At 44.1% G+C, this 13,360-nt stretch overlaps 3 protein-coding genes across 6 annotated transcripts in view; 1 reads left to right on the top strand and 2 right to left on the bottom strand.

Annotated features, from left to right (window-relative positions):
* Positions 1-147: 147 nt before the first annotated feature.
* naxd (NAD(P)HX dehydratase) lies at positions 148-5,445 on the bottom strand. 3 transcript variants are annotated; one of them, XM_076159186.1, is made up of 11 exons: positions 3,985-4,904; positions 3,423-3,854; positions 2,989-3,139; positions 2,847-2,892; positions 2,667-2,755; positions 2,140-2,248; positions 1,679-1,729; positions 1,465-1,569; positions 1,250-1,370; positions 1,032-1,149; positions 148-733 (listed from the first exon to the last, which is right to left on the bottom strand). In XM_076159186.1, exons 1-11 carry the CDS (start codon positions 4,502-4,504, stop codon positions 583-585), a joined length of 1,893 nt encoding a protein of 630 aa, XP_076015301.1. In that variant the 5' UTR covers positions 4,505-4,904; the 3' UTR covers positions 148-582. The 3 variants fall into 3 exon arrangements, with proteins under 3 accessions (XP_076015301.1, XP_076015303.1, XP_076015304.1); XM_076159188.1 differs by lacking the exons at positions 3,423-3,854; positions 3,985-4,904 and adding an exon at positions 5,304-5,445; XM_076159189.1 differs by lacking the exons at positions 3,423-3,854; positions 3,985-4,904 and adding an exon at positions 4,911-5,292.
* Positions 5,446-6,473: 1,028 nt separating this feature from the next.
* On the top strand, positions 6,474-9,871 carry rab20 (RAB20, member RAS oncogene family). Its single transcript, XM_076159127.1, has 2 exons — positions 6,474-6,916; positions 8,970-9,871. The coding sequence occupies exons 1-2, from the start codon at positions 6,727-6,729 to the stop codon at positions 9,578-9,580; spliced, it is 801 nt and encodes a 266-aa protein (XP_076015242.1). The 5' UTR covers positions 6,474-6,726; the 3' UTR covers positions 9,581-9,871.
* Positions 9,872-10,054: 183 nt separating this feature from the next.
* The window catches only part of col4a2 (collagen, type IV, alpha 2), a 44,242-nt gene continuing 40,936 nt past the window's right edge, over positions 10,055-13,360 (bottom strand). For both annotated transcript variants that reach the window (XM_076159124.1, XM_076159125.1), the window contains 3 exons: positions 13,109-13,300; positions 12,356-12,642; positions 10,055-12,071 (listed from right to left, as the gene is read on the bottom strand). In XM_076159124.1, coding sequence (XP_076015239.1) covers positions 11,817-12,071; positions 12,356-12,642; positions 13,109-13,300 — 734 coding nt within the window. In that variant the 3' untranslated portion in view covers positions 10,055-11,816. The remainder of the gene's footprint in view (positions 12,072-12,355; positions 12,643-13,108; positions 13,301-13,360) is intronic.

The following is a 13,360-nucleotide window of genomic DNA, read 5'->3' as shown; positions in this document are numbered from 1 at the left end:
TCATTGATGACTCCATTACGTTTAGGTGTTAGTGAGCCAGAATCCATAATACTCGAGTCAGTTTCAGCCTCCTGACAAGGCCAAATATCTGCAGTGAGGATGGTCTGTTTTCAAGAGCTAATTCAAAAGTTTGTTTACACCCGTATCAAACGTCTTGATTCTTTATTTAAAAGTTGGAACAGGTTTATAGGTTACAGAGAGCCATTATACGTTACCATTTCAATCTCTCAGGTAGGCTATGGAGGATTTGCCTAAACAATGTTGATTAATACAGTCATAACTTGCATCAAACAAGGGAAGAACAAGGTTAATGCTATACTTTAAACAACACATCAGCGTGTCATTGCAAATATATCCAAACATGTTTTTGCACTCGATTAAGTAACCTACGGTCTGTCAAAGGAACTGTCAAAACCTCGATAATAACCTCTTTTCAACTTGGCAAGAACAGAAGCTGCCAATCAAGAGAACTTTCTAACCCTCTGTGAAAAGGATTGTTTTGTGTCATCTGTTAAAATGAGTGCAAAAAAATTAAATATGTATAGGTATATACACAACAATTCAGATCTCAGATGACAATTTTCAACTTTCAAAGAGCTTTTTGAACGCCGAGCCGATCTCCTGGATCATGTCCGAGGTGGTAGTGGATCTGCCATGTTGGTGGAATGCTTGACTGTTACACTTTCTGGTCAGAGAACAAGCTCCAAACGCTGCCACCACAGATGGATTTATACTGAGGGAGACAAAAAAGATGGATTATATTTATACTGATAAAATTTTAAATATTGCACAGCATAGAATGATACCAGTGGCTTTATACTCAATTATAGTAACTGCAAATCATATATACTTTGTGTTATTACGAGCCATAAAAGCAATATAGGTGTTAGCAAAAATATCCTTAAAGGTTATGATGTAAATCTTAGTTAAATGACATCATTCAGTTGAAGATTAAGAGAAAAATAGTCATTACAGCGGTCTACGAAACAACTCTACGAGTCTCAACTCAAAGCAGAAAGTTGTGTCTTCACCTTTTGACCGTTCCTGCAGCAGCATAGGCCCAGTGAGCCAGAGCACCCATAGATCCAGACAGGAGGTCGCCCTGCCCACCACATCTCCTCCCACTGCCCTCAATATTGCACACGATCACTGAAGACAAAAAAGGAAACTACTTGTGATTTCTGTTTACTTCAAGGGAATAGTGTGTGTATCTTTAAAAAGCTCTATTTATACACGGACTGATACTAACCTTTACTGCCGTCTGTAATGAGATCCTGTTCCCCTTTCAGCACCACGGTGAGGTTGCCCATAGCGACACTGACCTGCATGACGCTGCGTTGATGATCACTGCTGTCCAGAGGCTCATGGTACTAAGACAGCAAAACACAACCAAAATGAAAACACGCAGAATTATAAGTGGTTTGAAATGAGAAACGGGTGCTACGCTATGAAGTGACAACCTACCAGAGCCTCATACAGGCGGGTGAATTCCATGAAGTTAGGGGTAAGGATACCCTTCTGGTAGCCTTGAATAACAGATGGTTGCTGTGTAACAAGCCATAATCCGTCCTGTTGTAAAGGAGCAAACCAAACACAAACAAGTGGTCTGAATCCATATGCCCTTTGCAATCCAACTACAATCTGTTCAACAGTTGTACCTTTATTTTGAAATACTCACTGCGTCGATGACTATAGGAATATCTCTTGCTTTAGATTTCTCGATCACCTCCTAAAATTGAGAAAAGAAGCTTCATCTAAGGAGAAATTTAAATGAATCACTCAAAAGCAAAATAGTGATCTAAATTCAATCAATATGCAGTAAAATGTGATCTCAAGGTTGCTTTTTGTTTAGTTTACTGTGAAATTATATTTTTATCTTATTCAAATCAGGCAACAATCCCTCCTCCCTCTGAAGAATGACCTCACTCGTCTGTCTGAAAGGATATGTCCTTACATCTACAGGAATTGATGCATCAAAGCCCACGTCTAATACAAAGTGCATCATAAGCAGCTTTGTGGAAGTGGAACAGCTGATAAGAGATCTATATCCTGTCCTCCCTCGTCTATTCTTCCATATTTGAGGTGACAGCAGATCATTCCTGCTCTCCTGGTTGTCTCCGTGCCCCTCGTTCCACATACCTTGGCTGTTTTCAGTAATCGATCATCTCTGCCGAGCCCTGGTCCCACCACAAGGCTGTGCAGTCTTGGGAGCCATTTCTCAATTTCTTCCACCGCGTTAGGGCTGTCTCTTGACACACACACACACACACACACACACACACACACACACACACACACACACACACACACACACACACACACACACACACACACACACACACACACACACACACACACACACACACACACACACACACACACACACACACACACACACACACACACACACACAATACCAGCATGTTATATGAGCAATGTATGTGCATCACCATGCCTCATGCATGAACAATCGTGATTTACACACAGAACACTGTTATGTTATTATCATGCAACATACACACACACAGTTACACACATCGTGAAAACCAATTATAGTCATATAATTATTATTTTTTTCACCAATATTAAATACAAAGGTTCACAAAAGACTGATGCAGACGAATCATTACTGTCCTCTTCCGTGTTGGGAGTGCACCTGTACTTACAGGACAGGATGAACTATGAGCTCCGGGCTGTAGGATTTAATTACAGTCGCAGCATCCTTAGTGCAAAACACGTGAGACAGGTCGGCACCCTGCAGAGAGCAGAAAGGCACGGTCACTGTGTACCAATGCTGGATTTAAAATCATGACTAATCCATCAGCATCATTACAACGACTGCTTACCACTTTTAATGCAGAGATGGCAGCAAAGTATGGAGCTCCAGTATACCTTTATAAGAGGAAGAGGGATAGAATTTAGTGTCAGTAATCATTTCACTTAATGAATTCTGTTCCGAGGATACAAGATAATTTTTTCACAACATACTCTTGGCATCCTCCAATAATCCCGATTCGTCCGTCTTGTCCCTTGTGTTTTTTAGAGGTCAGGGGAGGGACGATGGTTTTTACCAGAGACAGGATGTCATCATCCATGCCTCTGTGTGATGTACTATCCAGGCTGTAGTAGCGTTCAAGCACTGAGGAAATAAGATTGGAAATGCAGGGTAAGAATGTAACCTTTAAGAGTGTCATCCATCATTCTAATGACCTCTCACAGGAGAATATTGATACCACTGGCCAACAGATACACACAAATGAGACATTCATCTACTTTGGGTATGCCCCATTTAACAAACTGTCTTAACTCAAACATAAATAGTGCAATGGCAGCTCTGGCATTCAAACAGCCACGTCTTCCGTTTCACCTTCCCCTTCACACATTCCACCCGCCGGCTGCACATGTGATACCGAAACTAATACCTAATGCCTGCGGATCTGGGTTCAACAGGTGACTCTGTTGGGTTAAACAGTCCGCCTGTGACGAAGGGCGCCTGAGATGACGAGATTGGCCTCGTGTACGCGTAGGGGAAGCGCCTGTGTACTCGGGGCCGCAGGCAGACGGGGCGGGCTTGGAGGGGCTGCCTGCAGAGGAGATGGTGGAGAACATCTGACCGAGCATCTGGAGCATGTGCAGCTCTCTGGCGTGCTCCGCCTCCCTGCGGCGGTCCTCGGCTTGCAAACGCTGTTCCTCCGCCCGGTAGAAGCTGTCCTCTGCCTGGGCACTCTGCTCCAGGAACTGCTCCATCAGCTTCTCCATGGGGAAGTTAGAACGCCGCTTCCTGGGCCGCTTGGGTCTGGTGGATGTCATGTTACTGGCTGACTGGCTGCTGCAGTTTGGTCTTAGTGTAGTGCCTAAAGAGAGGAGAGGAGAGACAGAGACAGTATGATTGTTATTCCATCTAACTGCATCATGAATATGCTATTAGAAAAGATGGAGCGTACAAGAATATATGGATGTAACAGAAGAGAAGGGAGCACTTACTGTTGTTGCCCACTGTCACTTTAACAGGAACAGGAATAGGAATTGGAACAGATGGGTATTCCAACTTCACTTCAGTCTCAGCAGGAAAAGGACATTCCCCTGTGCTCTCGGAATAAGCGTCCTGACAATCATCTCCATCCTCCTCCACTCCATCCACCGGCTCGTCTCCAATCGCGCCGCTGTCCATGAATTCTTGAGGGTCAATCGCGGGCCGGTTGCTCAGAATTCTCTCCATGGCGTCGTAGAACTTACAGATCTTGTGATATTGCCCGTTGTTGCGCAGGTTTCCTTCCTTCGCCAGCAGGTACTGTCTCTTGAGGCTCTTGATCCGCACTCTGCATTGTTCCGGGGTCCTCTCGAACCCCATCGCTCCCAGCCTCCGCGCAACGTCGCGGTACACGAAGCTGTTTCGGAAGTTTCCATCCAGCGCCGCTTGGATATCCTGCTCACCCCAGATGTTCAACAAGGTCCTCGTCTCCACGTCCGACCACAGGAAGCCCCGGGTTGTATTCGCTTGCATAGTCGCTCTAACGGGCTTGTTTATACGGGAGCGATGAGTTTTAATGGAGAGCACTGCGGATTATGATGGACGCCTGGTCTGGATCTGTGCGTGTAGCTGTATCAAAGCCCCGGGGCGCCGCGATCCCAAACGACGTCAACAACAACAAGAGCAAATGCACCTTTCGATCGCTTTAGGAGGACTTGGACGTTGATTGTTTACAGTTTTCCCCCCCGTGAACAATTAAAATAGACTACCGAGAGCAACTCTTTGTATGCCATTTTACCGAACATCGTCCTACATGTTTATCCTGTCCGTCGTAAAAGCAAGATGCATATCTAAGCAGTTTGACCCAAACTGACTGGAGATCTGCTTCCCCTGCCATTTCCACAACCTTCACCTTCAATGGGGGAATTACAAAACTGACCTCTGATCAGTCCTCTGAGGGGACTTCACCTTTCTCTGCCTGCTCCACCGCCCACGCCAGGTGTCTGCGGGGTCCTAGAGACCCTGATCATTTAGGACTCTAAAAGCCTGTCAACTCTGGAGACTGGAGAGGCGCAGACACGCTGGAGTCTGTAGCGAGTAGCGACACAGAAGCTACTTTACAATGTCGATAAGAGTTACCGTTGTGATTGTACTTTACCTCTCTCGTTCAAACAGAGCAGTGTCGCGATAACTGACAGCACGGTTGTGATAATGGTGACGGCGAGCATCTGATTGTGTGGCAGCATGCCATGTCGCTCTTTGCTCTAAGCGTTTGGCGTTAACTCCACACAGCACACAACAACACTCCTCGTAGTTCACAAGCTCCTCTTACCCAATCGAGAACTGCGCTTCAACGTTGAGAACTGAACACAAAGTGTCCTGATCATGAGGAGTCCCTTTCAGTACAAACAGGAAGATTGGAGCTTATGTTGCATTAAAACGCCCCTCGCACGCTCCGATATCCGGAGAAAAGCAGGAATACTCCTCCGACAAATCAAGCGGCGACGAAGCGTTCAGACTTTACAGGCAGTTTCAGCCCCGTTTCTGTCCTGGCATGTGTCTCACTGTCAATCTGTAAGAAGTATTTGTTTCCCTAATGGACAATCTTTGCACCAAGGTTATTGTCAACGACTCACGCTGTCTAAGCCTATTGGGATGTGTCATTGAATGCGACAACAGTTGTTGTTGTTTATATTTAGTAAGACGGTGACGCGATCAAATGTTTTTGCACGGTACAGGTGTAGATGCACGTGTATTTTAGAATAAGCTGGTGTTAAAAATGTTGTGACAAATGTATGACTGCACTTGAAAGCAGCATGTCTCGGTGAAGCTGGAATCCAATTGGCCCACACCCTTAAAGCGACCACACACCTTCAGCTAGCGTTTTATTTATCTGTTTTTTTGTTTTTTTGCTTTGAAGTTATTGTAAAGAGTATATTATTCACCAAACAACAACATCATTTATTTGCAAAGAGCTATTTGTTTGTCTTTTTATTCTTATAACGACCCGGCTCGCAAATAACTATTTCCCTGCTTTGGCTTGCTGAGAGTTATTTTTCCTATTGGAGACACTCATGAAGAATGTAAATACAGCATTATACATATATATATATATATATATATATATATATATATATATATATATATATATATATATATAATATATATCAGGCTCCTCGTTGTTTTTTCCCTTTGGATACATAAATAATTGGAAGCGTGACGAAGCCTGAGTGTCTGAAGTCTACTGCCCCCGCCCACCGGGGTGAGCCAATGTTACAAAACAGGCGTCCCGTAAATGTTTTATGAGCGTCTTTCCCTGAGATTCCCCTCGCAGGTCGATTGTCCTCCCGGACATATTGCGTACATATCCCGTCTAGCTTGATGATTGACAGATGTACAGCCTAATCAGAGCCCTAAGTTAGCAGCCCATTATAATAATTTGATTGGTTGACTGTGTTGAGGGCGGGGCTTTACAGGCCAGGGAGCCTGACAGGCAAACCCAGGGTCCCAAGTGACTCCGGTAGTTCAGCCTTCACCTACTTCCCGTTTCACCTCAGTTACTTTACGGTGTGTTCAGACTGCAGCTCGATGAACCAACACCAGTCAGTCAATCACACCTCCATGCTCTGACTGACAGGCCGCTAAGCGATGGTGTCTCTGCAACACGGCGTGCTTCTCCTGATAACATTTCCCGAACAACGTAAAAGTTAGTTTGGCAACTCTCGTTCCTTTTTCTAGATATCCACCGCCGCACCATGCCTGAGGGGTCGAAGATGAAGAAGCCAGACGTGAAGGTTGTGCTGCTGGGGGACATGCATGTGGGGAAGACGTCTCTGCTCCACAGGTACACGGAGAGGAAGTTCGAAAAAACTATCAGCACCGTCGGAGGGGCATTCTTCCTCAAACAATGGGGCCCGTACTACATCTCCATATGGGACACCGCCGGTAAACAACTCTACCTCATGTGCTTTCTTCAAACTTTCTCCTCTCATCTCGCGTCTTTGTGGTTTGTGGAGGCTGTTTACCTGCTGACGAGTGATTCCGCCGCTTCAAGCTCATGGTTACCGGCCACCATGTGACCGTGAGCTCCGATACACACAGCGGGAACTCTACTAACTCCGTTTGCATATGCTGGGCTTTAATTAAATAACCTCAAACTTTCAAAGACATTTCAAATTCCCCATTTATAAAGAATTAAGTTGGTTGATGATGAATAATTCCCCTCACAGTCAACATAGTAAGTCTTACAAAATAGTGTGTCGCTTTAACAATAAGAACAAATGTATATTAAATATCTACTATTTGGTTAAAATACTTTAATAAAATGTATTCTTAAACTATACAGATAGTTGGGGTTTAAATCCACACTAATTAGTCACTCAATCCACCAGCTGAGGGACAGACAATTAAGTATCACGTGTTCACTCGTTTAAATGGGCTTCTGGAATCTTCTCCAAACAGTTTAACAAGTGTTACTCATTATTATGAAGAATAACTTACTATATTTATCGAAATAGTTTTGATACCGCCATGTTTGAAGCTTAAAGGATCCAGAAACATATCTGTCAAAACAACAGTACCCTACAGGAGCGCTGGGCAAACATTTTAATAGATCTAACTTAAATAAGCCTAACATCAAATAATAAACTGCTCCACCCTGTGTGTGTGTGTGTGTTGCATACTGAGCAGCATATGTCATACAGTCTGTGAGGCAGAACCTTGTGCTGTATTGCTCAACATTGTACTAATCTGACCTCATCAAAGCCTCTGTCCTCAGTTTACTCCTGCTGAGATTCAGGGGGGAAACACATGTTGCCTATTTCTGCGATCCAGTAACCTCCACCTCAAAATCGATACTTAAGGTTACAAAACTGTTGCAAAGGTTGTGACAAATAATAAACACATGATGGTCTCGCTGTGGGAAGCCTTAAGAACTGTGCTGTTGTCCTCTGGGTAAGTATCAGAAATATCTGCCCTCAGAAAGTTATTCACTAATGTTGACCTAAGATATGGAACAAAAGGTCATTAGAGGTCACAACTGTTTTTCAAGTTGAGCTCCAGCTAACTGCATATGGTCTGTTATTCTTAATGTGAGGGCTTTAAACCATTGAGGGTTATCACAACTTACAGAACCCAAACCGATGGCTTGTTTTTAATTGAAGGTCTCACTAGTATCGTTATGGAGGGGAGAGTTTGAAAGGAAATGGACTTTTCACGATAGAGATAAGCAATAAGAAAGCGATAGGCAACAAATAAGTCACCAGTATGCCGCTTCCTGCCTGTGTCTCCTATCTCCATGCCCTCAAACCGGATATGGTTGCGTTCTTTAGCCCAGTGCAGAAACGCTGGATCAGCTTTGAGTCATTCTAAATCTCCTGCTGTGGCCCCACTGAAACAGCTAAACAACCCTGAGAAAACCAGGAAGCGCGGCTCTCACCATGGCCGTCCTCATATTTGTCCCATGTTTTTGCAGCGCTTGTTTCTCTATTTTATTGCATGGTTTGGTTTCAGAGCTCTAGACGTTTGAGCTGCTTGACTCTGTTGGTCTTTCTAGTCACATGACTGGCCTATGACGGGAACACTCGGGTAGACATGCTCATGACTCCTGCCTCAATGTCTCGTTTCCTAAGTTGCGTTATTCTGAAGTACTACGGGTCGATTCACTCATCCGTAAAAGGAGTTTATTCCCTTCTGCCGTAAGAGTGAAACTAATGGCAGATTACAGGAAGACGCAAACTTTACATCTTAGACAATGTTGGAGTTGAAAAAGTTCAATAAATTCCAGGAGTTAATTTTTGTTGAAGTGTTGCAAATTTTCCCTAATGCATACAAAAGGAGCATTAATTCACTTTGCTGTCCTGATTTTCAATGTAGCAGCAATAAAGACGCTCTGTTTCCAAACTGCTGACTTCTTTGCACATTTCCCTCTTCCTCACTTTGGTGCTTGTGAGACTCTTTGGCCTCAGACTCAGTGTTTGACTCTCCCATGTCTCGCCAGGCCGCGAACAGTTCCACGGCTTGGGCTCCATGTACTGTCGAGGCGCTGCCGCCATCGTCCTGACCTACGACGTCACAAACTGGCAGAGCCTGGCCGAGCTGGAGGAACGCTTCCTGCCACTTACCGACACCGCCAACCACGACTGCATCTTCACCCTAGTGGGCAACAAGGCTGACCTCACGGACTCGGTAGCCCAGGTGCACCAGGAGCTAGACAAAGACCCGGAGAAGGAAGCTAGTTCCGAGGACGAGGACGTCGAACCAGAGGTGCTGCCTGCCTGCCCCACGCCGCCGGCCTCCCCTGAATCCCCCGCACCCCCGCCGGATCCGTTGTTGCACAAGCAGGTCACACGTGAAGATGCGGAGGCTCTTTATGGCAGAATCCTGCGGTACAAGATGCTGGAGGAGAACACCAGCCTGCCTGCAGAGAGTGTGTGCTTCGAGACCAGCGCCAAGACTGGCTTTAATGTGGACTACCTGTTTGAAACACTTTTCGACATGGTGCTGCCTTCCATTTTGAGGAAGAGGAACGAGAACCTGAAGTCCCCTACAGTGGACTTGGAGGAGTGCAGGGCGGCCAGCCACAAGCGGGCCAAACATAACTGCTGCTAGGCTTCTCCCAAAGACCAGGGTGGAGACGTTCCCACCAGCAGAGAGTTTTTACACAGAAGACATTCTACAGAACGTTCCGGACGCGAAATGGACACTAGGAGGGTACGGCTCTGTTTACTTTGGCCAAGTGAAATGTGCAAATACTTGATGCTGTGAAGACAATCTGAGTGAAGAAGCACCTGTTGCTTTTTGCCTCCAGTGACCTTTTTAGCAGTTTAGCAGAGAGGAAGAGAGATTATTATTCCATTATTTCAAAACGTTGACACTTTGCCACAGATGTCTTGGGGGGGGGGGGGGGAAATGAAACACAGAAGTAGTCGGTCACTATTTTGTTAAAGTTTTGAATGACATTCTCACAGATTTTAAAAGCACTAATTGCTACTTGGGTGACACGTTGCACTGTCTGATTTTAAATCACTTGTTTATGCAGTTTACACTAGTGTTCTGTTACCAGCATTGGTATTGATCCTAACATTTCACTGGCACATGATCGGAAACATTTCAATCTCTCTAAATATAGTTCACTTCATATAAATTCCTGTGAATTTTTTTTTTTTTTAATTTTTTTTTAATGATGCTATGATAATTAAAGAATTTTATTTTGCACTTTGTCCAGTGTTTCGGGCTGATTCTCTCTGTAAACACTTGAATAAAACAGTACAGGTCTTTGATATAACAAACAATATTTTAATCTTTACAATCCAACAAACTATCACATTATGGAAATTGCCATCAATACATTAAAAAGAATGGTGTCAGTATAGTTTATTCCAATTTAGAAAGTAAATGTGTCTGTGTGAAGCTGCAAGTTTGACCCACTTTGTAAGTGGAACTGCAGTCAGACCTTTGATCCAAGCTGTTTACGTTCTGTCCTGTTGGCAGCTTAGGGCCGTTAAATTATTAGTAAAATGTTGTAAAGGGAAAAACAAATGAGATACGGGTAGAGTTTATCTAAATATATTGAAAATCTGAGGGGTCAAGTTCATTCAGCTGATATACAAAGAATCAGTGCATTGTGAGGAGTATAAAGACGCAAGAATTTAATAAGAAACCTTTCAGCAAGGTTTGTTAAATGAGTTAAACAAATTTACCTGAAATAGACATTGTATGAAAAATCAGTGGTGAGCAATGGAGGATAAGCAGGATAATACTGTCAGGAGTATCGGCCAACATTAGGCGAGAGCACACGTCTGTCAGTCGGCAGACGCAGTGTTAATGGCTTTATACACAGGTTAAGAACCAAAACATGGGTATAATGTATAAGTACTAACTGAAGCAGTGCATACACACAGGCGTCTTTGGTTCAGCTGTAGTATTCGGTCGGATCTGTTAACAATAGTAGCTGAGGTAATAAGTTAAAATGTAAGCACCAATCCACATATAATACAAAATACTTCATTCCATAATGTAACTGGGTTCATTATAGAATTTTGTTTTATCAATCGTGGGGCATTTCATCCATAACTCAAGGCCGCAGTATACTTCTAAAGAACAGGCAGGTGTAGGCTGATGCTGCCTTCAATTGTACTCAGAACTTAGAAAAACTTCTTACTTGGGAAAGTGCAATGAAATGTCTTTAAAGTCGGAATTCCGATAATATCGCTCTTGCTTTGACTCGAACAAAACAAACCTGATGTCAAAGCAGAACGATAAGAGGAGATATACACTACCAGTCAAAAGTTTGGTCACACCTTCTCATTCTCTTCTCTGTCCAAACTTTTGACTTGTAGTGTATATTTGAAAATGCGTTTAACGGTTATATGAAGTGGGCTCCTGCTGTAGTTCAGTACAGCAGGAACAATACAGTCGCTTGTAGATCTCTGTCCATGTTTTTGATACAGTTACGGAATGCATTTAACACAGAGGTGGGAGCTACCAACTCTGAACACCCCACTTCCGACTTACAATTGAAGGCACCATAAGTCCTTAAAAACTGTCTTTTGTCTTTTCTACATCGAATGAGAATTAGAAAAGTCAAAAGGTCATTCAGAACCCAGAGAGCCTGTTTCACTGTGTGTGGAGCCTTGCCTTCTTTATTCCCTGAAGGTTCTGCTGTACATGAAGTATACTGCGGCCTACACACGGTCAGCTTTGAGCTCTGTGGCTCCTGTTTCAGACCTCCTCTGTCTCCTGGTTAGTGCATGGAAGGAGAGTGATGACGATAGACCACTGGAACACAAGACACATGGAACTACTTCTGTAACCTTTACTCAAAACATAAAGGTGAGTGGTGTTTTCATAAGTTCTTCATGCAGACTTGACAGCGGCTGATACGTGACAGGAGCTCTCCTGCTTTGAGGGTCGCTGACCCCGGCTGAGAATGGAACGGCTGGTCGACGGATGTTAGCCAAAAGCTTTGCTTGTTAGCAAAGTAGTGGCACGTGCCTTTGGCCCCATTACACTCTATAAACGGTGCTGTGCGGAAGTCTTCCAGACAGGAGCCGGGAGATGACAGAGACTGACCTCCACCCTCATCTCCTGCTGCTGTATGCTGTTGGAAAAGAAAGATGTGAGAAATGAAATGATTGATCTTGTGTCCACTCAAGTATTTGCTACAATATTTAAAGGAGGACGTCACCAACTGCAACCAAAATGTGTCCTCCTCAGTAATGCAACAAAGGAAAAATATTATCTTCAACAACAGGCATGGGGGAAGAGGGACAAGTAGCAACAAGATGCAATGTTGTTACAAGAAGCTTGTGTCATAGTTTTGATAAATGTAAGAAAACCGGTGTGATAAAGGGAGAGAGAGTTTATAAATCTTCTTCATCTTACCATGAGGAAGGAATAGCCAATCCACAGGCTGCGCCAGCCCGCAGGGCACTGTGGGATGGTGATGTCCTGGCTATGCACTGCTATGGCAACTGATGGAGCCTCACATACTGAGCAGCGGCTGATATACGGTTTTATGTCTCCGTCTTCTACAGGCATCATGGGAAGAGGAGCAGTTGTTGACAGCCAGTAGGACTTATCATTTCTGCTGGCGTAGTAACATATGTCTCCAGGGTTGCAGTACAGGAAGGGCATTGTGTTGAACCGTTTCAGGCAGGAACCAGCCAATCCTGCAAAGCCCAGCAACAGCTCAAATTTAGTCAAACATTGTTAAATACACCTTATGATGCCGTATCTTCAAATAAAAGGACATCTGGCTCTGGATGGCCTCAGCTGGTTTACTCGGTCATTGGCAGATTTAACTCGTGATTGATTTATTTCTAGTAAATCATTGTTAAAGGCAGACTAGAGCTGGCAAGTACTGGGAAGATGAAACAAATAAAAAGAAGCGTATCACACAGACAGATAAAGTGCTATTTGTACTAACACAGTACATAAGAGAGGACTGATGGGAATGTGAGATTATAACTAGAAATGAAAATCTACCAGCTAATGTAAGCAAAGTCATCTTGTTTCACTCTCAAAGGTCATCTCCTATGATACATGTCAGTCCAGCTCATTGAGACTGACCACATCAGTATAGAACAACTATAATACTGGTGGAGGTTTTGGGTCAGTCTATCTGTTCTGACTTACCCAGATCCTGGTTGTGGGCCTTTTCCTGACCCTCAAAGTACAGCAGACTGTACCCGTCCCACAGTTTGGACATGCCCACAGGGCACATTGGTGTGTGGTCGGACTGACTGTGTTTCACCAGCAAGTAACCCACACTGACACTGCGGCCTGGCATACCAGGTAACCCAGGGATACCAGGGTTGCCACTGTGACCTAGAAAGGAATGATGAGTGCAACATAGTTTTTGTGCCCAATACAGAAATAAACAATTAT

The sequence above is a fragment of the Genypterus blacodes genome, unplaced genomic scaffold, assembly GCF_046128005.1.
Source record: "Genypterus blacodes isolate CSIRO-AG114 ecotype Tasmania unplaced genomic scaffold, CSIRO-AGI_Gbla_v1 ptg000093l_1, whole genome shotgun sequence".
Lineage (NCBI taxonomy): Eukaryota > Metazoa > Chordata > Actinopteri > Ophidiiformes > Ophidiidae > Genypterus > Genypterus blacodes.
Note: the sequence above shows the minus strand (reverse complement) of the source record. Positions and strands in the feature narration are given on the sequence as shown.

Coding starts and splice junctions, on each gene's coding strand:
- naxd (XM_076159186.1), bottom strand. CDS start 4,504: ATGCAAGCGAATACAACCCGGGGCTTCCTGTGGTCGGACGTGGAGACG. Junction 2,893..2,988: donor ATTATTGGAGGATGCCAAGA/GTATGTTGTGAA, acceptor CCTCTTATAAAG/GTATACTGGAGCTCCATACT. Junction 2,756..2,846: donor CCATCTCTGCATTAAAAGTG/GTAAGCAGTCGT, acceptor TGCTCTCTGCAG/GGTGCCGACCTGTCTCACGT.
- rab20 (XM_076159127.1), top strand. CDS start 6,727: ATGCCTGAGGGGTCGAAGATGAAGAAGCCAGACGTGAAGGTTGTGCTG. Junction 6,917..8,969: donor CTCCATATGGGACACCGCCG/GTAAACAACTCT, acceptor ATGTCTCGCCAG/GCCGCGAACAGTTCCACGGC.